General features: G+C 47.1%; 1 protein-coding gene and 1 pseudogene across 3 annotated transcripts in view; one reads left to right on the forward strand and one right to left on the reverse strand.

Moving 5' to 3' along the window:
* The window catches only part of LOC147441521 (uncharacterized), a 107,491-nt gene extending 84,451 nt beyond the window's left edge, over positions 1–23,040 (forward strand). For 2 of the 3 annotated variants that reach the window (XM_086483134.1, XM_086483132.1), the window contains 3 exons: positions 22,352–22,675; positions 22,751–22,808; positions 22,901–23,040. In XM_086483134.1, the coding sequence (XP_086339260.1) occupies positions 22,352–22,675; positions 22,751–22,779 (353 nt within the window). In that variant the 3' untranslated portion in view covers positions 22,780–22,808; positions 22,901–23,040. Of the gene's footprint in view, positions 1–22,351; positions 22,676–22,750; positions 22,815–22,900 lie in introns of all 3 variants that reach the window. The other variant, XM_086483133.1, reaches the window with a different exon arrangement.
* On the reverse strand, positions 940–12,024 carry LOC147441522 (uncharacterized; annotated as a pseudogene).
* Positions 23,041–26,067: the final 3,027 nt, after the last annotated feature.

The following is a 26,067-nucleotide window of genomic DNA, read 5'->3' on the forward strand; positions in this document are numbered from 1 at the left end:
CCTTGCCAGATACATGTGCATTGAACTCCGACCTACGGGTCCAAACACCAATAACTTGAACTCCAACACAAGGGTCCAAATTAAATATAGGGAGGAGTGCTTGCCCCACTCACTAGCCTCTCTTTGGCTGAAGCTAGTGGTGACACCTGTCATTTGACTAGAAATCTGACGTCGAGGCCACTATGGCCACCGCCACGAGTACCATGCCGATCTCCTCTGCCAAATCTTTATTACCGTAATCTCTGTCCAGCTGGCCTTTGTCCTTGTCTTCCTGTGAGTTCGTGCTTCTGCCTTTGGCTTCAAACTCTCGAGCCAAACAAAGCGTCGAATCACATTCATAACAACTGTGGTCATACCTCGTGGGTACCAAGGCAGCTAACTGAGTACTAGTACTGCCATCCTTGTCCATCTGACCTTTGCCGCTGTCCTCTAGCGAACTCCTCCATTTGCGTTTGACTTCACAAACTCGAACCAAACAATATATCGGGTTCCTTGAGAACTGTGTCGGTGCATAGGCCGCTAAATGGATGGTTGACAATCCGTTATCCATAGCCACTTGTTGCTTTTGGTGGTCGTTGTTGCAGGTGCTCGAGCAAGGGGAGGCCATTTTGAAGTTGCAAGATTTGGTAATCGGGTACCTTCTCGCACTCCAAAAAATGGCCGTATAAACCAAGCCGAAAAAGATCCAAGCCGCTTCAACTCCATCGCAAAGGGAACTCCACACGCAATGGGCTCCGCACAATCTGCTATCCCTCGTTGAAATCCGAAACTCTGTCACCGATAGCCGCTTCGCACGTTTGCCCTGTGGTAGGCCTCGAACAAAGCCAAAGCTCCACAATAAACTGTGCATAACAAGGGCTAAGAGTTCCGTCCAAGCCGATGCCAATTCGCTCCTCTGCACTACACCGCACACAAGTCCGCTAACCCTCTGTGGAAACTTCAGTTTGGGTTACTGCTCCCAAGCCGCACAATCTGCGTGTGGGAGCCCTCAAACAAATCAAGGCTCCACATAACCCCGCTCCCAAATTGCTCCAAAACTGCTGTGACTCCGATGGCCCTCTTGCGAGCCACCTGCCGAAAGTCGATCTGTATCCTTTCGATGCCCTTCCTCGGACCTTGTACACACCTCCCATGCCACTCCACAACATCCGTAAATTGGGCACAAAGCCACACCTTCCCAATCTGCTTCCAAAAGGTGCCCACTCAGCCCTCAACGTTTTAAAACATTAGGCTTTCTACTTGAAAAGGGAGGTCGCCGCTTCTGCCAAGACAAGGGGGGAGGGAGTTGTTGGATGTGTTTCAAAAGGCTGTTGACTAGGGGGACTTCACCTGTCGCTGCATATCAAAACGCAAGAGGGTACTGTCGCCAAGGCGAGAGGGTTGCGTGAGTCGCAAGGGGCGTTTCAAAACGCGTAGGAGCAGAGGAGGCGCTGCTAGGCGCAGCGTTCTAAAACACTATTGGGAGCGGAGGCAGCAGTGGCGTCTGCAGATGCGTTTCAAAATGCACGCAGGGGATGAGGAGAAACCGGTGCCGGTTGGAGGCTATTTACTGCGAGACGCCAGCGTTTTGATACGTTAGCTGTGGCATTTGGGGCTCTTTTGGTGTTGTCGGCAGCACCCTTTCAAAACGTATGGAGATAGAGGGGTTACGGTGCCGCTGCACAGCAACGTTTTAGAACGCAAGCAAGGAAGGGAGGGTTTTCGGCATTCTTCTCTTCTTTGGGCTACTCCTCCACGCCAAGGCCTTCATGGAGCACACAACTCTGATACCATGTCAAAATCGACGATGCGGAAGTGTAGAGAGAGAGAGAGAGAGAGAGAGAGAGAGAGAGAGAGAGAGAGAGAGAGAGAGAGAGAGAGAGAGAGAGAGAGAGAGAGAGAGAGAGAGATGAGATGAGATGAAATGTTATATTAACGTCTTCAAAAGGCCAAAGCGACCTATGAGACCAGAAAGTTACAATGTGGTGGATCTGATGCAAAGTCAGAGTAACAAGATGACAAAATGACAAACTGACAAAATAAAATACTATGGAATCCTAGACTGCTAGGTGTGGACTAAGCAGCTAGACAACTAGATGGGATAGCTAGATCACAGGAGATCAAGTATCGGTCGCTGGCGGATCTCATCAATCTCCTCCATGGTCAGTAGTCTAACCGGGCGTCGTGCATGTCGAGCCAAAGTGACCCGAATCCTCTGATACAGCCTCTGTCGATGTTGTGTAATCCTCCGCAGTCGTGGGCGTCTGGATCTCCCCAGCTCAGTGGCTCGGTCGATCAGTATGCCTTTGGTGTAAAGCGACGAGCTCTGTTGTGGTAGTAACTCCTCCGGGTGTCCAGTGGCAGCTTTAAAGAAGTCTGTGATTTGTCTCTGAGAGTGGCTAGCCTCTCCTCTCATCAGGCTCTCTCTGTGTCTGCGCAGCTCGAGCAAAAACAAACCCAGCATCTCTAATCCTCATACCGCATGACTCTAGAGAATGGTCCAAAGCCCTCTCTGAACAAGCAATGGAAGCGACCTCGTATCTCGTAGTAGATGGGGCAGTGACATGTGTAGTGCAACTCTGTCTCAGGCTCGATGTCACACAGGGGGCATGTCCTGGCCTCTGCTGGTACTCCGTTGTATCTCCCAGTCTCGATCCGCAACTGGTGTGAAGATGTGCATATCTGGCCAATAGCACATCGTATCCCATGAGACAAGTGGGTGTCCATGTATCTGGGCCTCGTCACAACACCATCCTCCGTAAGCTGGAGGAGATGCTCTCTGTAGAAAGCCATCTTCGTGCCCAGCTCCTATACTGGCTGTATCCATGTCCTCTTGGTGTCTAGCTGAGTCAAGTCCTGGCGAATGAGCCTGGTGATCTCGGACTGTGTAAGAGTCATAGAGGGCGCATCCAATGTACCGGAAGGGAGGCAATCTGTCTATGTTGAACCCATGCACCTGAAACCATGATGTCATCTCCCCATACCAGCATGTTGTATCTCCTTGCATGGCTAACTGTCGAGAGGACTCAAGTGCAAGGCGTGCATATCTGTCTCTGGGATGTTCCCATGTGCGGTGTATGAAGGAGACAGATCTGGTGAGCGCCTCAACCACGAGTGGGGGGGCAGCTAGCTCTGCTCGTATAATAGCACGTGGTACTGAAGCCTTGCCCCTAATGAGCCGCGAGATCATAGAGACAAGAGGCTTCTCCATGTCCCCCCATCCATCACTGCGGCCTGCCCTCCCGTGATGATCCAGTGAAGGTCCCCAAATCTCAGCTCCATAAAGCAATGCAGAAGCCACCAAAGTGTCAAAGAGCCAGAGTTTCGTCCGAGGGTCCTGAAACTAAACCTGTGAACACATCCTTTCCAATCTACCCAATGCTGCATGGGCTCCGGTCAATCTAGTCTGTGCTGCCATCCTCAATGAAAATGCTGGCCCACTAAAAACCACTCCAAGGTAAGTGTAAGCATCTGTATACTCCATCTTCTCCTGGCCGTATCTAAAGGCGGGCGCTGACCTCCTGATCCACTGTGGGGTGGTATTAAATACCATGACCTTGGTTTTACCAAGGTTGACGGACAAACCACTTTCTTGGGCAAACCTATGCAAAGCATCCAAGTGACGTTGCATCCCCTCCGGAGAGTCAGAGATCAACACAATATCATCAGCATATAACAATAGTGGAATCCATGCCCCTGCCAGTTGTGCACCTCTATCACCATCTCTCTCAATGTAGTCAGAAACCTCATCTACATACATACCAAATAGAGTAGGAGAGAGCGGGCAGCCCTGCTTCACCCCAATAATGGAGTAAACCGGTGCGGATAGACCCTCTAGGGTGCGTACATCCCCCACTACTGACTTGTATAATGCTCATGACCCCCCAAATGAGCTCTGTGGGTACTCCCATCTGCTGTAATCTGCGCATCAATCTAGCTGTGGGCACTGTGTCAAATGCTTTGCGGAAATCCACAAAGTTGCAATAGATCCGTCTCCCACGCGATCTGCCCTCCTCAATGATGGCTCTGAGTGTCAAGATATGGTCAAGAGTAGAAAAACCCCTCCTGAAACCTGCCTGCCTGGCTGCGCGTATCCCCTCCCTCTCTGCCCATCTACTCAGCTGATGCTCAAGAATAGATGCGTACAACAGTGCCAATGTGTGTCCAATCATGATAGTGCGATAGTTCCCAGGCTCCATAGGGTCTCTTGACTTGAAGATAGGTACAATAGTAGATAGGCTCCAAGTATCAAGTAAGCCCTCACACATGGCACAGTTAAACATAACTGCTAGAAGCTTTGCTAGTAAATCTCTAGCATGCATAAAATGCTTAGCCACTAAGCCATCATGATCATATGCTCTCCCAGTCCTCATCCTGTTTGTCACGTGACACATCCAACCCTACGTGTCCGTGGACAAGCTACACCATAACAGGGTTCAGTCAGTCCAGTCAGTCTAGATTAGAAGTGATCTGGCACTTTTTGTGAGTCTATTCGTAGACCGTGCATGCCCAGTCACTTAGTGTAGAGGATATGAGTCACTTAGTGTAGATGCATATCCTCTGGTTGCACACAGCATGATCATAAGCATTCCCATCAGAATCAGTTAGAGGAATTTTCCAGTGCATTTAGCCTATTTTACCTATTTTTGGCATTTTTCACTTATTAATTTAAGTGACTTTCCAACAAAAGTAGGTAGGGCAATTTTGCTAAGTTTGTATATAAGCAAACTAGAGCTAGCACTATTTGGTAGAAAAGGCAGCAGGAGCACCTTGCTCAACAGGCAACTTCTCAACAAGACCAACCCCCGCGACTACTCTGCTTTTTTCTCCATAGAAGACCTAGCGTTTTTGCATCAGATCAGCCTTCGCGATTTGTGCACAGCAGATCAGCCCCGGGGTCGTCAAGACACAGTAGATCATCCTAGCGTTTTGCTTTTGCAGAACAACCGGCGACAGTAGCAGATTTTCAGCCCTAGCGTTTTTTATTTGCAGATCAGCCCCAGTGTTTTGCAGAATCACCGCGACAGAACATCAAGAAACCTCAGCGTTTTCAGTTTTCAGCCTTTAGACACCGCAGATCAAGTCCCGAACCTTGCAGATCTCACCTTCCCGCAGCAGTTCCTCGCCGCACGGTCAGTTTCCGCAAGGTTCACAGTTTCAGCCCGGAAAACGCAGATTTCAGCATCTGCGTTTTCAGCGCGTCGTCGTCGCATCATCGCCATCGACATCATCATCGACATAGAGTCAGAATTCAGCAGATAAAGATTTGCAGATTTCAGCCCTTAGCATTCTCATATTTCAGCCCGTCTCATCGTCGTCCTCATCGTCGTCGACATCGTCGGCAAGTCCAAGCATTGTAGAGATTTGTGCAATCATAAGTAGACCGCTCTCGCCATAGAGAGTGGGGCCTTCGGAGGAGGGTTTTACAACGTCTCTGGTGTCATATTTCTCTTCTCTCTCTATCTCTTAGTCTCATACACTTGCACACACAGTATCCATTCACTTTGTTATGATCATTGCACTCTCTCATTAAGAACGGAAGGCTCTACCTTCCATAAGAACAAAAGGAACCTTGAGCACAGTTTGGAGCACTCATCTTGAGCAAAGTTCAAACATTCATTCCGCTGCACCTAACACTGTCAATGGCCTTCCTCACCAAACTCAGCGGTGAAATAAACACATGTGTGTGGGCATGGATCGGGGGGGTCGGGAAGGGGCGGCTGCTCAGGAACTGTGTACAAAGATGATGCATACTGGTCCCAAGCCTCTGTAGAAGTGATGGTGGGGGGGGGGGGGGGTGCTCATGAAAGAGCCTCTACGCCTCACATGAGTCGTGACTCAAGAATAGCTGGTATAGATCCTGCTCTAGGCGAGCCAAAAATGCTCTCTTCTTCCGCCGCACTAGGTGTCGGAAGTCAATCTGTGACTGCCTATGAGTGATGTCCCCCAAAAGCACCTCCCTCTGAAGTCTAGCTCTAGTGTCCCGGCATTCCTCATCATACCAACTGTTCTCGGGCATGCTCCCTGAACGGCGTCTCTGCTCAGGCTGGGTATGTGGGTATGCCTCTGCTGCTCCATCATGTAGTGTCTGTGTCAGTATAGTAGTAAGCTCCTCCAGAGGTCGCCCTGGCTCCTCTGTGCACAGGCGTCTGTAGATCCCATCTATGTATACAGAGTACGTCTCCCACGTGAAGGTGTAGCGAGTAGGGGCTGCTGCTCGTAGCCTGTGTGCTACACTAAACTGAAAAGAAATGGTCCGCGACACAAGAGCATGATCCACTGCCACCCCAATAGGTCTGGGTCCAACCGTGAGGTCTTGGATACTAGAGATGAGGCTCGGCTGTGCCATGACATAATCCATTGTGCTGGCTCCATGTCTGTGTGGAAAGCATGTAAAACCCGCCGCAGCGAAAAATCTTTGTAGGCCATTCAAGATGGCCAATCCATGTGCAGTCCCCATGTCTATCAAGTGTCGTTCATACTCAGTGTGTTCTCCATCCTGTGATAGTCTGGATAGACCCGTCTCTGCAACATCGAACTCTCTCAGCATCTCCTCTGAAGTATCATAAAATACTGTCTGATGATGGGCAATCCTAGCATTGAAATCCCCTAGAATGATGATGTCACCATCTCTAGAGAACTCCCATATGTCATCATCCAGAATAGAGAAGGGGGACTGTCCTCTGGGTGGTGCATAAACTGACGTACTCGGGGGGAAGTAGCAAATAGCAATGTAAAGATACCTACCTGTCTCTGCTCTCAATCTCACCCACATATACCTAGCTTGCTCATCCCTGCGGGCTATATGTATCAATGGCTGCAACTTCTCCCTGAATAGCACTGCCACTCCTCCTGAGCCCCGCCCTCTGTGCTCTGATCGTGTCTCTTGTCTACAGGTTGTCTCCCATCTATATCCACTAATGTGAGGCATAGATTGCCCCGGGGCCTGATGTGTCTCAGAGTAGAAGACGATGTCTCTTCCCGCAAAACTATCCTCAAAAGCACCCACATCAAGGCGCATAGATCCATTACAATTCGAGGTAGCAACTTTGAGTGTGGTCCCATAGGTCTCGCACCGTCATGTGGAGCGCCGTTCTACAATCACCACCTTGCCATCTCTGTAGAAGGCCGTCTTTCCCTTCTCCCTTGCCGCTTGAATCTCTGGCATTATCTTTCTCATATGCGCAAGTTGTGTGAGAGTGAGGTCATCTCCATGGAATATGCTTGTTTTCTTTAGTGTAGGGCGCTTCTTGTTGGGGTATAGGCGTCTGTGCCTTGCCCGGCCGCCCAGAGTCTGGGTGCCCACTGACTTGTATACCTTATACATAGCATAAGTGTATAGGGGGCTGCTCACTCTTTTGAGTCTCCCCACCCAAATTGTGTGTGTGTCTCCTCTCTCTCTCACTCTTCGTTTGTGGTGCTCCCCGATCCCCTTCAATTGGTATCAGAGCTATGGTGACCGCGGAGAGCACGACGGCTTTGAGAGCTTCGAGGCGATAGCTCGCTCGCTCTCGACGGTGGAGTTCGGTCGCGGAGTTTCACGGAGAGCGATTTTAGCTTGAGGAGCATTGTCTTTGGAGCTTAGGAGCTTGGTGTGGTCAAGCTTGGTCGAGGAGGCGGTTGCGGCTTCCTTGGTGAGAGGAGCTTTTGAGCTCAGTGGAGCTCGTTAGAGAAGTGCTCGGCGGAGGAGAGCTTGACATTCGAGTGCTTGGATGCTGTTGTGGCAGAGCTCTTGTGTTGGAGCTTGCATTGAGAGGACATTGCATCACGCAGAGTGGAGCAGGAGCAGGTTCAAGACTGTGTGCAGCTCGTTTTTGCCATTTTCGGGCTCTAAAACGCAGTTTTTTGCGTAGCTCCGTCATACAGAGTCAGATCTACATGATCCAGGAGTCTAGGTCAGGGTTTTGGCACGCTCCGGACGCGATGGTGATGTCTATTTGCTGAAATTATGCTTTGAATTACAGCAGGTACAGCAACAAGTTTATTTGTGCACTCTCGGGTCCCAAAAACACTGTTTTTGGCATAGCTTTCACACCCGGACTCGGATACATATGATCCAGGAGTCTACCTTGGGGTTTTGGCACGCTCCGGACGCGCTCGTCATATCAGAATTTTAAAATTCTGAACGCTGAATTTTCTGCAGCAGCAGTTGTTTATTGTGTGTCGAGGATTCCACACATGGTTTGCTCTCAGATGTGAGAGTGATATTTGCTGCAAGTTTCCTCACAGGTGGGAGGATACGATGTATGCCTTATGTGGTTTGATGCTCAGGGAGACTAATGTGATTGCATTTTGAGCTCGGCAATGTATGCCTCGAGCATGTTTTTTTGGCAGTCACAGGTAGAGCAGATATTTGTGTACTAGATTTACAGGTGTTTGCAATGATGTATGCAAAGTGTGGAGATTGGTGCATGCATTTGGAGTGCGGTTTGATGTGCTTTGGTTGCTCATGATTTTGAGCGTGCAGTCAGTTTGGTTACTGGTTTTGTGGCCGTTTTACTGACGAAACTCTGGCGAAATTTTCTCAGGAGTTTTATGCGTATCATTTGTGCGATCTAGGTAGAGATTGCGGGTTGCACTCAGCATTTGCGTGCGGTGTTCTCTGCAGGTGGGAGATTTGTGTGTGTGTATGCATCGATACCGCACATTGTGGGCTTGGTGATTAGCTCACGGGTTTGACAGGCGTACAGTTATCTTGGCACACTCACAGGAGTGAGTATTGTGATGTATGCTTGTGTGGCTACGAGGTAGGTAGCCGGATTCGAGCACTAATGGCTTGAGGTTTTTTCAGCAGGTTTCAGCTACAGGTTTACAAGTTTACAGGCAGGTTTGAGGGCTTATTTGGGTGCTGAATTTTCAGCCATTGTTTCCTCTTTGTAGGTGTCTATGTATGACTCAGTTGTAGGCTGATCTGGGACACGTTTGTGACTTGTTTATGCAGTTGTTTAAGAGCTGAATTTTGGGGCTGTTTTGGGGCTGATTTGCAGCCATATTTGCAGACTTTTATTGATGCGATTCAAGTCAGTTTAGGGCTGATTTGGTTGACATTTGCTACTCATTGTTGGTTGCTCTTTTGCGAGCATTATGGCTGATTTTTCATTTGACTTCCAACGTTATGGTCTGACACAGTTTGATGGTGCAGATTTTGTTGCTTGGAAGGAGCATATGCTTGTTGCATTGGCGGATTTGGGTCAGGATAAACCCTTGCGTGGTTTATCGGCGAAGCCCAAGTCTATGCGTGATGATGATTGGCAGGATCTTGATGAGTTAGCAATGTCTACGATTCGTTTGCATCTGGTTGAGTCTGTTGACTGGCAGGTCTCGAGGGAGACTACAACTCATGCTTTATGGCAGAGTTTACATGCTATGTACGCGACATCCATGTCTACAGGGGAGTCTAGTCCCACTTCTATGTCCATGGGAGAGATTGGTCCCACACGCAAGTCTCGACGGCATAGAGACTTGACATGTTGGCATTGTGGACATAGAGGGCACATTAGGCGTCGATGTTTCAGGTGTTTGAGACAACGGAGGCGACAGATGCGTGATGCAGATTTGGGCATGACAGATGCTAGTGAGATCAGTACGGTGGTTACTGAGTATGCTTGTGATGGCAATGTCACATTTATATCTAGCTTGTCTTCAGACGATCTTATGTCTACGGATTGCATATCGGATTGCACATTGTCTTCACATTGGTTACTAGATTCAGATGCTACTTTCCATGTCACGTCGCATCGTGAGTGGTTTAGCACGTTTTCTAGTGGGAGACTTGGTTGTGTGCACATGGCTGATGGTGCTATGTATGACATTGAGGGTACAGGAGATGTATGTTTGTCCTTGCCCAGTGGTATGAGATTTACCCTGCGTCATGTGCGTTATGTGCCAGATCTGAGACGGGATTTGATCTCAGTCAGACAGTTACGGGATAGTGGATGTCAGATTTCGCTACGAGAGCGAGATTTTGTGATGCATTTGGGTTCGCTAATGATTGCGAGAGGTGCCAGGAGTGGTACAGGTTACCCATTGCATGTGGATCACGCGAGAGACGGTGTTGTCTCTGTGATCATACAGCCAGGTAGACAGCGAGAGAGCAGGCGAGTCTCTTTTGCTTGTGGGTTGCAGGATACTTTGCATGGAGTGCAGAGTAGTGAGCTCGTTGTGCACACAGTTGGGGCACAACTTGAGCAGTCACACAGAGAGGTGACAGAGTCAGACATGCATGCTTTGCTAGTGACTGAGCAAAGCAGAGAGTCAGTTGTGCGAGATACTTCTATGCAGGATAGACAGGTAGAGCGGTCTTGCTCTAGTGAGTCACGACAGGAGGACGTTGTGCAAGAGTCTATGCATACGGAGTTAGAGCATGAGAGCTCTAGTGAGTCACAGCAGATTGAGTGGTCATGTTTGCAGTGGATGATTGCAGAGGAGGCTGAGATGTCAGTGATTATGCAGTCATTCCTTTCTATGCTCGACAGTGAGCATGGGGATATAGTTGTGCAGGATATGTCTTCCAGCAGACACCTAGAGCAGCTGGTTTGCTCTGAGGTTGCACGACAGGTTGATGCGTCTTTTGCGGACAGTCAGGAGATGCATGTGGCTGACACGCCTTGTCAGTCAGAGATGCCTATTGCCAGGGATATATATGTTGATGCATGCTCCGTAGAGCTAGCAGGGCCCGCTAGCATTGCATCGGCATTTGGTGGTCTCATGTATGAGATGTTGATCTTGAGACCAGATATCGCAGCTGCAGTGGGAGCATTTGCAGTTGGGGTTGTCAGCCGTTTGTTGACTGATGATGGCATAGTGCACGAGGGAGATATGCAGGTATTGCGTACATACTTGCAGTACGTGTGCGGTACGTCTAGTGGTGTATGGACTTACACGGGAGCAGGACAGCCGGATGCACACGATCACAGCCAGCCAGTGGGCATCGGTTGAGAGCGGTTTTCTCTCGCCTTTTGTAGTCTTTAGACTATGTTCTCTTGCTTAAAGGCACAGTCGCCTTTAAGTGGGAGGTTGTTGGGGTATAGGCGTCTGTGCCTTGCCCGGCCGCCCAGAGTCTGGGTGCCCACTGACTTGTATACCTTATACATAGCATAAGTGTATAGGGGGCTACTCACTCTTTTGAGTCTCCCCACCCAAATCGTGTGTGTGTCTCCTTCTCTCTCTCTCACTCTTCGTTTGTGGTGCTCCCCGATCCCCTTCACTTCTTCAAGAAGTCCTTTGCCTCTACGGATGGGAAACGGATGATTAAAGCTCTCCCTTTTGAAGTCTCCCCATTGCCTTGTGTCTTCTTCCCTACCCTCCATGCCTTTGAATGAGTAGCCTCACTACCCATCATGCGGAGAAGTTCTTCAACTCCCCCTTCCACATCATCTCGGTCTTTTAGACTGGTTACTCTTATATGCAAGGCTCTAGTTTTCCTTTGCTACTCTTCCTCTAGAGTCATGTTGATGATTGTAGGAGTGGGGACGCATGTGGTTTCTTTCCGTTTCCCTTTCTTAGCGACTTCTATCCATTTCTCGGCCTCATCTGCCTTCTTCTGTGTCTTCGTGATCACATCCATCCACGAAGATGTCTTTACCACCTTCTGTTTCTCCTCCTCTGTGATCATCCGTACCTGCTCCTTGATGACCTTGATCTCGTCTATCACCGAGGGCTGAAATTCCCCTTCTTCCAGTCCATTGCTTACTCTATCCGCAAGCTCTCGCTTGAGGGCTGTGACCTCTTCTCTAAGTGCTTGTGAATCCGCCTTAAATGCTTGTAGCTCTGCGTGCAAGTCCTCTTTCTCCTTCTTCCATTGCGCGCCTTCATTGAGAAACATTTGAAGAAGGTTGGCCTTCTTTTTCCACCATCCCTCCGTCTCTGCTTTCCATCTTTCAACTCCCTTTCCATTTGTGTTATCCGCTTGTTTGTAAGCACAAAAGTTGCCTTCGTATGGGGCTTACATACTGGCAAAATGATCATGGCCTCCACTGGCAAAGCGCTCATGGCCTCCATTGGCGACGCGGGTATAGCTCGATGCTTTGACTCGGCTGAGTCCATGCGGACAGGGCACACTAGAAACCAATCCAACAAGAAGGATAGGCGAGCGAGGGTATATCCTCCTCAGCTCGGCGAGCCCACCACGGCTTACAATACAAAATGGTGAGGGATCAGAGCAGGTTGGCTCACCCAACTACTGGCATACAAAGATGTGGGTTCGTGGCCCACTCGAGGAATCAGCATAACCTCCAAAACAACTCGATGCTCTGGCTCGGCAAAGTCCAGGCGAAGAAAACAAAATACCACAACCCGATGCGGGTGTATACATCAACTCAGCCCATTGCGGGTGCTCGACCAGTACCACCAAAGTCACAGAGGCTCAGCCCCTTGGTATTATGCTGTTGTCACCTGTACCTGCCAATAGAAACCAGAGCAAGCAGTTCTTGTTCACGCATCTGCAGCTGTTAATAGCAAACAGCACTCGGCCCCCTTGCTGGGTCAGCCCACAGCGAGAGGACCTCCAACCTGCCCAAGCCTCGCTGAATCCCTGCGGGTACCGAACTTGCTGTGCCTCACTGTTTTCACGCAAAGCCCCTGCGCAGCAGCCTGCAAGTAGGCAGTGCCAACAAAGTGGATCTTCACTTCGTACACAACAGGGATGGAACAGCCATCAAGGTGCTGCAAAGCCCACTCATGTGCAGAAATAGAGGCCACAGTTGAAGACGCACACCAAGAAACAGCAGGGTTTCTTTGAAAACATAGCAGCCCAGGGGTAGGCAATGACGTTCTGCAGCAAAACAGAGGACCTGTTGGCACTGAACTGAGGGTTTGAGCTGAGCAAGGGTGCTGGCGCAAGGCTGAAAAACGAAGTAGCAGAGGCGGCCTTGAAGGATCCCCAGGTCACGGCTCACCAAACCTGAAACAGCGCTGCTGCAGGTGCGTAGAAACCCTAAAACGGCACTGCTGCAGGCGCGAAGAAACCCCAAGGAGAGAGAGAGAGAGAGAGTACCTACTTCTCGTTCCACCTTTCGAATTGTGCCATTGATACTCCTGCGTAAGATTTTCTTGCAGGCGTGCAGAAAACCGAGAGAGAGAGAGAGAGAGAGAGAGAGAGAGAGAGAGAGAGAGAGAGAGAAAGAAAGATTTTTAACGTCTATGTCAGGCCGAAATCGGCCTATGAGACAAATCAAATGTACATGGTGTGTATGTCATCCGTCTATCGGAAAGACAAATGAAACAAAACTGATACAAAACTGAACTGAAAGTAGGTAGGTAGGGGAGTATCTGAGGAGGGATGGAGCTCTATCTCTAGGGGTATATGCATGTCTATATGCTCAAGGTAGTACAATCATGAGAATGAGAATGCATCAAGCTATCTAGCTCCATCCTGTACAAATGGGGGGATGTAAGATGTGGTACATGGGCGGGGCTGGTGCCAAGGCTACCCGGATGAAAGCTGTCGGGTCGGCCCTCATCTGAGCTACTCGCTCCTCAGTGGCACGGCGCTCCCGGGCTCGGATCTCCTCGATCTGTCGGTGGTGGGAGCTCGCGCCCCTGTAGCCTGTGACTCGTGGTCGTCGTCTAGCTCGGCTCACCTCCGCCTGTGGGAGTGTCACTCCCCTCTGAGTGTCTGGTGAGGAAGGGGCGGCAATCCTCTGAAAGAAGTCTGTGAGCCGCGACTGTCTCCCCTCTGTCTGTGTAGCTGTGCGTGGCTGTAGTAGTGTGTCCCGATGGCTCTGTATCTCTAGTAAGAAGCGTCCGAGCTGTCTCTGATCTCGAGAGTCCATGATCTCTCGGAGAGTGGGCTGTCCTCTGAATAAGGCCTCATACCTGCCTCTGATCTCAGTGTATGCTCTGCATCTACATACAAAGTGCTCCTCATTCTCCACCTCCTCTGTGCAGGCTCTGCAGACTCGCTCCTCCCTGGGAACACCAGTATGTCTCCCGATCTCAATCTCTAACCTGTGTGAAGCCACTCTCAGCTGACCAATCGCCACCCGTGAGCTATGTGGCATATATGTGTCCATATAGCGTGGTCTCTGTATGAACCCCCCAGACAGTATGGTGAGAAACTGGTCTCTGTAATCTGACATCCTCGTCCCCAAGCCAGAGTCTCCTAAACCAATCAATTTTGGCAATGAATAACTGAATGTGTATACAATGGAGGCAAGGGGTTGCTTATATAGCAATCCCAGTAAATTGCCCTACCCAAGACTATGACAAAGAAGTAAAACAAATACCTAAAAGCCAACCTAAATAATGGGATCACATTGGGCAGTTCACTTGAGATGCCTAAACTTTAACAGATACAACTGGCATATTCTGGCTTCTGCTCGTACCCTCCTAAATCTGCCAGTTTCAATCTCTAGCTGATGCGATGATGTGCGCATCTGACCAATAGCACATCGTATCCCATAGGATAAATGAGTGTCCATATAGTCCGGTCTGATCACATATCCATCCTCTGTTAGTCGGAGAAGATGCTCTCTATAGAAATCCATCTTCATGCCCAACTCTTGTACCGGTTGTATCCATGTGCTTTTGGGATCTAGTTGAATCAAATCCTGACGTATAAGTGTAGTCGTGTGTGTCCGTGTGAGAGAAAGGGAGGGTGCATCCAAGGAGTAATGGAATGGAGGTAGCCTATCCATGCTGAAGCCATGTGACTGAAACCATGGTGTCATCAGCCCATACCAACATGCGGTTGTCCATCTTGGCCAAATAGACCACGTCCTCATACGAATCCGCACTGTCCTTGACCTTTTCTCTAATCCTCAGATGCAAGCACTCTAACAGCTTTGACAGCTTCAAATATTGATTGCCTTTTATCCCAGTAGCAACCTCCAACTGCTTCCAACAGGCTTGAAACTGCTCAATGAAAATAGGAAAATCCTTACTCACATCCTGGCGTACCGCCTTCAGCTTTGCACCAGCTTCCTCTACAGTAATCACCTCTCGAAACCGCTCCAGAAACTGACTTTGCAGCTCCGCCATGATCCTCGATCACTGCTTTTTAAACCATCGAACCAAATCTTGGCCCGCCCGCACATCAATAGCAGCACTGTCTGTAGCTTTTCCTCATGCATTGACAACAGCCATAGCTCGAAATCTGCTAATGTGCTCTTGGCCAGATACGCACATCTTCACACTAACTGCGGATCGAGACTGGGAGATACAGCGGAGTAACAGCAGAGGCTAGGACATGCCCCTTGTGTGACATCGAGCCTGAGACAGAGTTGCACTACACATGCGACTGCCCCGTCTACTACGAGATACGAGGCCGCTTCCATTGCTTGTTCAGAGAGGGCTTTGGACCATTCTCCAGAGTCATGTAGTACGAGGATCAGAGATGCCAAAGTTTGTTTTTGCTCGAGCTGTGCAGACACAGAGAGAGCCTAATGAGAGGAGAGGCTAGCCAGTCTCAGAGACAAATCACAAACTTCTTTAGAGCTTCCACTGGACACTTGGAGGAGTTACTACCACAGCAGAGCTCGTCGCCTCACACCAGAGGCACACTGATCGACCGAGCGACTGAGCTGGGGAGATCCAGACAGCCACGACTGCGGAGGACTACACAGCATCAACGGAGGCTGCATCAGAGGATTCGGATCACTTTGGCCCGACATGCATGACGTCCGGTCAAACTACTGACCATGGAGGAGATTGATGAGATCCGCCAGCGACCGATGCTGGATCTCTTGTGATCTAGCTATCCCAGCTAGCTGCTTAGTTCACACCTAGCAGTTTAGGATTCCATAGTATTTTATTTTGTCATTTTGTCATCTTGTTACTCTGACTTTGTATCAAATCCACCACATTGTAACTTTCTGGTCTCATAGGTCACTTTGGCCTTTTGAAGATGTTGATGGAACAAAAGACACCGTGTGCACACTCACTGTCACGTGACACATCCAACCCTACGTGTCTGTGGATAAGCTACAGCATGATCAGGGTTCAGTCAGTCCAGTCAAGTCTAGATTAGAAGTGATCTGGCACTTTTGTGAGTCTATTCATAGACCTTGCATGCCCAGTCACTTAGCATAGATGCATATCCTCTGGTTGCACACAGCATGATCATCAGTATTCCCTTCAGAATCCATCAGATTCAGTCAGGGGAATTTTCCAGTGCATTTAGCCTATTTTCCCTATTTTTGGTATTTTTCACTTATTATTTTTAAGTGACTTTCCAACAAAAGTAGGTAGGGCAATTTTGCTAAGTTAATATATAAGCAAACCCAAGTTAGCACTTTCTGGTAGAAGAGGCAGCAGGAGCTCCCTGCTCAACAGGCATCTTCTCAGCAAGAACCCGCAGTACCCTTAGCACCCGCAAGCCTTGGCGACCTCCCTCCCCAAGCCTAGTGTTTTCAATTTTGCCATCGCCAACCCCCACCATTGCTTGGCGTTTTCAGCATTTCTTGACCGCAGCAGATACCTACACTCTAGCGTTTTTGACATCGTTGGCCTCTCCATCAAGCTGGCGTTTTCAGCTGTGCATGCATCGCCATCACCCCCAAGACCTCAGTGTTTTCACTAACGCTAGCAGGCTGCCCAGCGTTTTTGGTTTTCAGCCCTTATCGCAGCAGATGAGCAGCATTTTCAGCAGTTAAGATTTGCAGCAGATTCAGCCCTAGTTGGTTGCAGAAGATAGCCATTTTCAGCCCATGAAAACGCAGCCAAAACAGTCATTTTCAGCCACCGAAAACAGTCCCGAAATTCAGCAGATAGAAGACCACAGATTTCAGCCCTAAAGTTGTCGTCGTCGTCATCGGCATAGTCCCAAGTTGCATCAGTCCATTGCATCGTCATTGTACCACTTTGTGCAATCAATAAGTAGACCACTCTCGCCGACGAGAGTGGGGCCTTCGGAGGAAGGTTTTACGTCGTCTCTGGTGTCGTATCTCTCTTCTCTCTCTATCTCTCAGTCTCATACATTTGCATGCACAGTGTCCATTCACTTTGTTTGTGATCATAGCACTTTCCATTAAGAACGGAAGGCTCTCCCTTCCATAAGAACTAAAAGGAACCTTGAGCACAGTTCGGAGCACTCATCTTGAGCAAAGCGCAAACAATTATTCCGCTGCACCTAACACTCACACACCCAGACAACTCAACACACCACAAGGAATTTGCTTAAATTCAAACCCACACACACCACCACTCAAGAGCTCAATAAAAACACCACCCACAAGCTCAATTTAAACTCCAAACGCCTCGACCTACAAGCCCTTGCCTGCCCGCAGACACTACAAGGTGAGTCGAGTTGATCAACACTTGAAATCACACTTGATGGTGACCAAAATATACAAGACAAACCATCAAAATATGAAAAACTCCAGCCACAAAAGGCCTCTCTCAAACCATTGCAAAAGCTCCACCAAACTCCACTCTGTTGGACTCTTTGGAGTAGCGCCAACCCTAATGGCACCGATACAGGGTCACATAGTCTTGCAGAAAGCCGCACCTTCTTCCCTCAATTCCTTGCACACACACACGTCCATGGAAACCTCAGAACTTCCATAGACTCTCCCAAGTGCAAAATTGAAGAGAGTAGGAACCCTGCTTCCTTCCCCACACAGAGAGATGAAAGTGCCAAGACTTGGCTTCGAAAATGCTCCTTCAGCTCAAGCACTTACGGCAGCGTCACTGATGTGGCAAATTGAAGCCCTCTCACACCATTTTTGGTCATTTTTGGACCTTTTTTGACCCAGTTTTGGCGAGTTTTAACCCCCGGCGGGCATTTTTCGTAGGAAAAACCCCAACAGACTACAAAATTCACCAAATTTTGTACGCTTGATCCTCGATACCCAAAGCACTTTGCCACATCCCAACATTCTATTTTTGACCACTTCTAGGGCGGTGCACGCATCACCACAGATCAGGCACCGTAAATAGACAGTTACTGTATGTCCCAAACTTCTCGAGCAGGATGAGAGTACCCATACTTGTCGCTTGCATTATTTACATTCTAGAAAGCTCAAACACATTCTCCAGAGCCAAAATAAGCCACCTAGAACCATATCCAAGGCCTCGATACCCTGCCCGGGCATGTACATGTGTCCGACTGCTAGCACGCGAACCTGTCTATTCACAATGTGTACACGTTGCATCTTTTTTCACAATTGAAACCACTTTGCTAAGCTCCCAAATGCATATATTTACATCTTTTTGTACATATGACCATGCATATAAACGCTACTTTGTACACGCCAAAAGCGGTCTATCAACATTAATATAACATTTCATTTTTCATCTCTCTCTCTCTCTCTCTCTCTCTCTCTCTCTCTCTCTCTCTCTCTCTCTCTCTCTCTCTCTCTCACACACACACACACACACACACACACAACTGTCATTTGCCGCGGGAGACCCCCCCTAGCACTAGCGATATCGGTAGTGGAGGACCCCCCTTCCCTTCTCAAAAATTTTGGGTTCATCGGGCGCGTGTGAACTGCCCCCAACCGGGCGCATTGCCACATCATCACCCTACACAGGACCGCCACCCAGCGGGCATCGCCACCTGCCGTCGCCTCCTCCCTCACCGGCCAAAACACCAGCGTCGCGCACCCCTGCAAGGCCGCAAGTACCGCCAACAGAGCCAACATCTTGGTGCCATAGCCCACGAGGTGAGAGAGCTCTCCTCTCTCCCTCTTTGTGCAACCTATAGTGAGTCCACTTTTGGGCTATATAACTTGTGTTTCGAGCCAACGTCTCCCCGTGTGGGACTTCATCGCCGCCATGTGTCGCCTCCAGGGCATTCACCCCCAAGCCTTCAAAAAATTCAAGCTTTTTTCCAAAAAAAAACCCCAAGCATTGCAACTCTTTGGCTCCCCCCGTTTCCATCTTCACATTACCTGCTCCTTGCCGCATTTTGAGATTTCTAAGCTCACCATCCAAAGCCGCGAAAACGTTAAATTTCATCTGCAACTAACCTCGAGCAACCGCACCTAATCTTTGTCCGGCCATAACTTGCAGTCCAAAACTCTATTTGACGAGCAATCAATTCCTGTTAGCTCTATATACCGCATAGAATGCATACTATCCTTGGCAAAGGTCCAAAAACATCAGATGGCACATCGATCGTTGCGACCAACCCGACAGAAACCTAGCCCCCGGCAAAACTTTGATTGCTAATAACTTGATATCCGCTCAGATTGCCGATCTGAAAAGACCAGCAGGCTCCACAAATCAAACTCTACACACCCACAACTCCAAATTGGCTGGACCAACTGGCTCCACCTGCCCTATATCGGTCGAGGATCTACAATGCATTGCAACTTCAAACTCAAATATCTTGGGCTCCATAGCTCTGTTTGATGAGCCGTTTGGACCTGCTCCTTCAACACTTCAAGCACTACATTTCTAGGCAAAGAGACTGCTCCTTAAACCTCCTTCATCTCCCACCCAAACTAGCCCCTTTCGGAGCCTTTCTTGGCCTATACACCGCATCAGCCATACATATCCGCTGCTACATGTTTGGCCAGGATTTATGTAGCTGCTCTAGCTCTTTGCCATGCTTCTGCTAGCCTGCACATACCTGCTCATGCCACCTTCTATGGTCGACCAACTTTGGTTGCACCACCGTGTATCATTTGCATACAGAGAGAATTCATCTCGTTTTGCATAGCAACTCCCACTTTTGTTTTCATACGATTCTGCCTCTTTATAGGTCAGAGGCTCATTTTCATCTGTCAACACAATGCAATCCAATTATGGTTGAAACCTCTGTGGCTGCCTTTTGACATGTGTAGACCTTACCCAATGGTCCATGTTTTGTGGCAATGGGCCTACATCTTCAGGAATGTGCACACCATCATTAGATGGTTGATTTTCAGCATTTCCTTACTGCTCTAATCTATTTTCAGCATGTTCTTCATCTTGTCCTACCCCATCCTAAACATCTATTGGCTGCCCATGATCTTCTGGCAGTAGCACAATGGGTTGCTGCTCATTTTCAACTTCAATAGGAACAAAATTTTCAGTTAATAATTGATTAACGGCTGGCTGTTCATGCCGAATTTTGACCTTCTTTTTGTCAAGATCACTTTGTCTAGCATTATTCAACAACTCCGCCTCATTAAACACTACCTCTTGGTTGTGTACTATCCTCCTGTCTGAGGTAACCAAATTCCATAACATATCTCTCCCTCATCTCCATATCCCATGAAGATGCCCTTGATGGATTTCATGTCAAGTTTGGTCCTCAATTCTACAAGTACATGCACAAAGGCATCACAGCCAAAGACTTGCAAATGGTCATATGAAGCAAGTTTGCCAGACCAAACTCCTTCAGGGATGCCATTCTTCAAAGCACGATTCGGAGAGCGATTGCATACATGAACTGCAGTTTTAAGAGCCTCTCCCCAACACTCCTGTGGGAGATTAGCTGTGGACAACACGCATTTGACCCTTTCACAAAGTGTGTGATTATATCGTTCAGCCACGCCATTTGATGCAGGGTTATAAGGAGCCATCAACTCCAGTTTAATGCCATGCATCTCACAAAACTTGTTGAACTCATTAGAGACATACTCTCCCCCATTATCCGTTCTCATTGCTTTCAATTTAAGCCCCTTTTGTGTGGTAACAAAAGCATGAAATCATTTGAAAGCATCCAACACTACCTTTTAAGCAGAAAAGCTGAAATTTCAGCATACAAAACTCGCAGACATTGCCAACGAGTGACTTCCACTTTAGCAATATCACCAAAAATGCATTTGCACAGTCCCAGGTCTGCAAATGATCTCTAGAACAACTGCAACTTGAATATTCAGCAATATAATAACTCGATGAGAGTTGCCCGACGCATGTATTGCATAGATAAGAATATGTATCGATTTGTGATACACGAAACAACAATAAATCTCTGCAATTTCTCCATAATCTCACAAGTGGGAGGTAAAACCACAATTTACCATACAAAATTTTGCATTAGCAATGTCCCCACAGTGTATTACACGCATCAATTTTGCCAAAATTTAGAAATTTCAGCAAAACGCCCAAAATTTCTTGCGTTAATTTGCTACAATCCATAGTTTCAGCAAAAGCCCCAAAATTTCTCTGATGAATCTGTCTCAATTGCATTAATACATGATCTCATAAGCGAGATATAAGCAAATTATGCAAAATTTCAGTAAATTTTGCAAAAGCCCCAAATTTTCCGGGCTCAATCGTGCACAAATGTCAATGAAATTGACTTAGACGAGTGAAATTTCACTTTTACATGAAAAGTCCCAAAATCTGTGAAGCTTTTATGCAAAACGTGCAATTTTTGACGCAAAATCTGCTGTTGTGGAAGAACGATGATGAGGCTGAAATTTCCCGCGGGGTTCTAACTTGTCTTGTGTGAGAGGATTTGAAATGCTGTGACCCGAAAACCTTTCCCACGGGGTTCTGACTTGTCTTGTGTGAGAGGATTTGAAATGCTGTGACCCGAAAACTACCTGGGTGTGCAGCTTTCAGCTTTTTCTGACTGCTTCGTGATGTATTTTATATGCTACAATGTACAATAAGGGTGTGTTCACACCCAGTGAGAGTTGTGTGAGTTTATAAAGAGGCAAGGGCCTTTATACCCAATAGGACTCGCTTCCTCGAAAGTAGATTTCTGACCTAGGTAGTTGGGATAATCCTTTGAATGGCTCGTCTTCCGAGATTGTTTTGTAGTCATCATCATTTTGTTGACCTTCTGCTCAAGAGCGTCGTCAAACTCTTCTTTGTTTTTTTACAACACATGAGAGGGCCCACAGGAGGAGGTGGTTATCTTCTTGTGGGTATAGTTTTTGCTTTTCTGCACTCGGGTTTGGTTTCTTCTTCATAGCCGACTTGAGAGGTGAATGGATGGCATCGTGAATGGACCTCATCAAGTGGATGGTTCTTTAGATACGTTGATTATTTCAGCCTTCAGGTCCTTGGAGTATTTGATGATCCTTTTGGCTCAGGTGTCCACTTGGAGTTGACACCGGTACTCCATCCTGTCGAGATCTCCTGGCAGGAACAGGCCATGTCACATCATCTTCCCTTGATTCCTCAAAAGGAGGTTGGCTCCGGTTGGAATCTCCGTTCGTTTCTGCTGCTCCCCCGCTGGGATTGGGATTACTTTAGTGTGTGACTCAAACTGTTCCGGCCTTAGTAACTTTTACTTCCAGCAAGTTTTTGAATAGATTGATATGTATAATGTGATTCTTTTTGTTTCCAAAAAGAAATCTCAAGTGCTCGAGCTTAAAAAAATCGTGGATATTTAATCTGAGACCACTACGCCTAAGGCACTAGGCAAGTAGGGACAATATGTCCTTTTATATTTTGTTTAGGAGTAAAAACAGTCACTGCTGTCAAGGATGCAAATTTTGGCTTTTAACTTTTCTAACTCCTTTCTTTTTATCAATGTGTGTTTCAGCTAAAGTAACTCAGTCTAGTGAATACAAGAAACAGAGATGTCAGCATTTTGCACTCTCTCACATGGATATTCTGATGGAGCAGCAGTACAATGAGGAGCAACATAGGAAGATGGGGGAAACCGATGATATTGAGGATGGACAAATGGAGCCAAATTTGGTGACTGGTTTTAAACAAAAGGAAGCAGCCTCGAATTGTAAAAATGTAGGGTTATTAGAGAATACTGTGCTCAAGGAGAAGCAAGAATTAGCAATGGGTAGTACTGACATAGAGCCATGCCCCGGTAGGTACTGTGGATGGAGTATTGTCACAAAAGCCAGATCAGGTGCCATGTTTGGGTTTTGAGTTGTGTTTATTCTTGATAATGACCCCTTTCACACTAAGCTTTTAGATGTTTCAGGTAGTTCCATCCATCCAAAGTGTAGATAAGGAGGCTTGTGCAAAGGTCGCATTAGCTGGTATTGGTATGCCTAAGACGCAGGTTATTTTTGGTGGACATATCAAAATTTGAAATTAAAAATTTAAAGAAAGCTTGTGCTCGTTTTTCTAGGTCTTCAAGGTGATGAAGAAGATGCCCATTGTGCTGCAATGGCGGAACCGGAGAGTGTCACTAGTACATCCGGGTCGAAAACATGGACATGGGGTATTCAAGGTCCTAGATACCATGTGGTCAAGCAGACAACTGCACATGCATGTCACTCCTAATACTTGAAATCAGCAATAAAATGCTTGCCCATTCAAGCTAGTCTCTCAAGGGTCTTTCATTTTTTTCTTACTTTCAAAACACATGTATTTATTGTTCAAAAGGTTTGATCCTGTCGATTGGGGGAACAGAGCAATTGATGTGCCAAGATTTGTCAAAAGCTTGAGCTCATCAGTTTTAGTATGGTGGACTGCTTTGAAGGTAAAGATGAAACTCGACATAACTATCACCTTGATGTACATGATGGTAAGGCAAGGAGACAGTGTATTGGTCTGTGCTGCTCTCAAATTCTAAAAGTTAGTGTTGAAATTTATCATTTTGATGTTAATAGGGCCAATGCACAGCTGACGTCAATTTGGTGAGATGCTTCATATATATATGCTAAAAACAGCCCTTTTTCTTGACCTTGATTGTTAACATCAAAATGGGGAGATGCTTGGGATTTTAGCCAAATCTATGGTATTTACCGCGATTTATAGCCAAATCTATGGTATTTACCGCGATTTATAACCAAAATGCTGAATTCTGGACCTTGAAAATTAATGTTCAATGGAAGTTTTTGGGATTTTCCATTTTCAATCAGGAATGTACATGACAAAACTGGATATATGAGCACTGCACCATAATGGTAGTGACCAAATGCTTTTTCCTTTTTTGAAGCTAGAGAGTTGGGCTTTTTGGAACCTAAATTGTCTACAGCTGAAAGTGGGAAAAGAAAGCTTGGTGATGTTATCTCCCCTTAGATATGGAAACTGTGGAGGGAGATGTTACTTGTTTTTTGTAATCACGCAATCAGGTCAAGGTCTATTGTAGGCCAATCGGTAGACTGTTCATTACTCATCAGAAGTAAATTATCCAAAATTATGTCTCTTACCTTAGATTTTATGTTTATAATATCTGTCTTCTGTCCCATATAGTACGTTTACTATTTTTGTCTCGCAGGTCCAAATGGCTGATGAGACCACAATTACAACCATTATATGAAAGATAAAGCCATGTATAACAGAAAGCAAACTTATAACGGCGAAGATGATTACAAGGAGTGCTAATGGAGGGGTATGGTTCAGTATGAGCAAAATGAACTAATTGGGTAGCAATTGATGTGGTGCAATATATGTCTTACTAATAGAACCCTTGCACAAACCTTGGTGAAACTAACTAGGATCATTTAGTTTTGTGTGGCACCGGTGTAGTATTCTTCATCTTAACTCCATTGCCATAGCTGTGTATTACATAAGAAGGGATAGGCAAAGAAAGAAAGGAAGATCTTTAACGACTCTTACAGGCCAAAATGGCCCTGAACCTATCAAGGTACAACAGATGCTGATGGAATGTTACAGAAATAAAAGTATCATCCTGCCTAAATCCCTAGCTAAAATAGGAAAAAACAAACTCCTTATAACTTCAGGTGGTAGGCCATTGTATGGCATATAGCAGTTCGTGGGGTGAGTCCTCGTGAGGCCCAATATCTCCATCAGCTGCATTCGGAAAGGAAGTACTGCACATTGTTTCCCCGGTCTGGGGCATACTGCTCCTCTATCTCTCAAGCGAGTTTCTCTATGGCACCTAAGCTCAAGTGAAAAGAGGTTGGGAATTCTCGGATCTTGAAAGCTCATGATTCTATGCAGTTGTCCAAAGTTCATGATCCTCTTGACTCCATCCTTGTATCGGCAACCATATGCACATCTGGGCATCCATGTATCTCTCAAGTGCTCCCAAAGCTGCATAACCATGTGCAAATCTAGCATCTGCTCCCTCCATAGAAAAGTGTGGCCTCCCAATTTTTCCACATAGTTTGGAACCTCATTAATCTAGAGTCCAAGAAGTGTCGGTGAAAGTAGGGAGCCTTGCTTCATACCCGTAGTACTTTTCACTCCATCCTAAATACCCCTTGGGGCAGATACTCTTCCTACCACTGTCTAATATAGTTTGTATATTCTGCATTGCATCTCCCTTGGCACACCAGTGTCCTTATAAGCTTCCTTATTGGCATAGTATCAAAAGCTTTGCAAAAATCCACAAACCAAGAATTTATTCCCTGTCCTCGTGCACGTCCCTCCTCAATTAGGGCTGTCAAGGTGAGTATATAGGCCTTAGTGGTGCAACATTTTCTAAAACTAGCTTGTCCTGTGTCTCTTGGCCAATGACACAGCTCATGCTCCAAAATAGATCCAATAGTGCCAATTTCAGCTAGCTAGAAAACCTTCACATGTAGCTTCATGAAATATGTGAACCATGATTGTTGCCAACTTATCTTTTGCATTTGTGTTCTCTTGCAAGACCTTCATGGTCTTGGGCCCTTCCACTTTGTATCAAAAACTTGCTAGCATCTTTGTCAAGCTCACCAAGTTTTTTACATGTTAGTATTGATTTGGATATTATACAAAACTGCCCAACACTAGAAGAGTCATTAGAGAAGGGCTAAATCACACTCCCCTCGACTTCTTAAAACCACCAATGGCATTGAGTGCCATTTGAGCCTGCCAAGACAACTTGGATGAATTATAGAACCATATCGATTGAGACCTTCCTTGAGTGATTGAGACCTTCCTTGAGTGCTTCACCGATGCGAGACCTAGAATCCGAACATCTCCAGAAGGCGATAGCGATTGCTGGACCATGCAAAAGAAAAATGACGAGAAAGAGCACACCTCCCAAAGATTTCTTTTGAGTTTTTTCACCTAGTACTATTATTATTCAGGGAGCTCTATAGAAAGAGGCAAAAAACTTACAAGAAACTTTAGCCCCTTCTTATCGGTGCAAAATATATCTAAACCAACATAATACGGCGGAAGGGGTAGTCCTTTACACGTGTCGAAATTTGCAACATGAAGGCTAAACTCCAAAATTGAGAGAAACCCATGTGCATGCGAGAGAGAGAGAGAGAGAGAGAGAGAGAGAGAGAGAGAGAGAGAGGCCGCAAAAGGCGATCGACCGTACTAGTACTATTTATAGAGGGGAGACAAAGCACCCCTCCCCCCCCCTCCCCCGCCCCAGCGGTCGTGTCATGCTCT

The sequence above is a fragment of the Adiantum capillus-veneris genome, chromosome 15, assembly GCF_014529385.1.
Source record: "Adiantum capillus-veneris isolate H3 chromosome 15, ASM1452938v2, whole genome shotgun sequence".
Classification (NCBI taxonomy): domain Eukaryota; kingdom Viridiplantae; phylum Streptophyta; class Polypodiopsida; order Polypodiales; family Pteridaceae; genus Adiantum; species Adiantum capillus-veneris.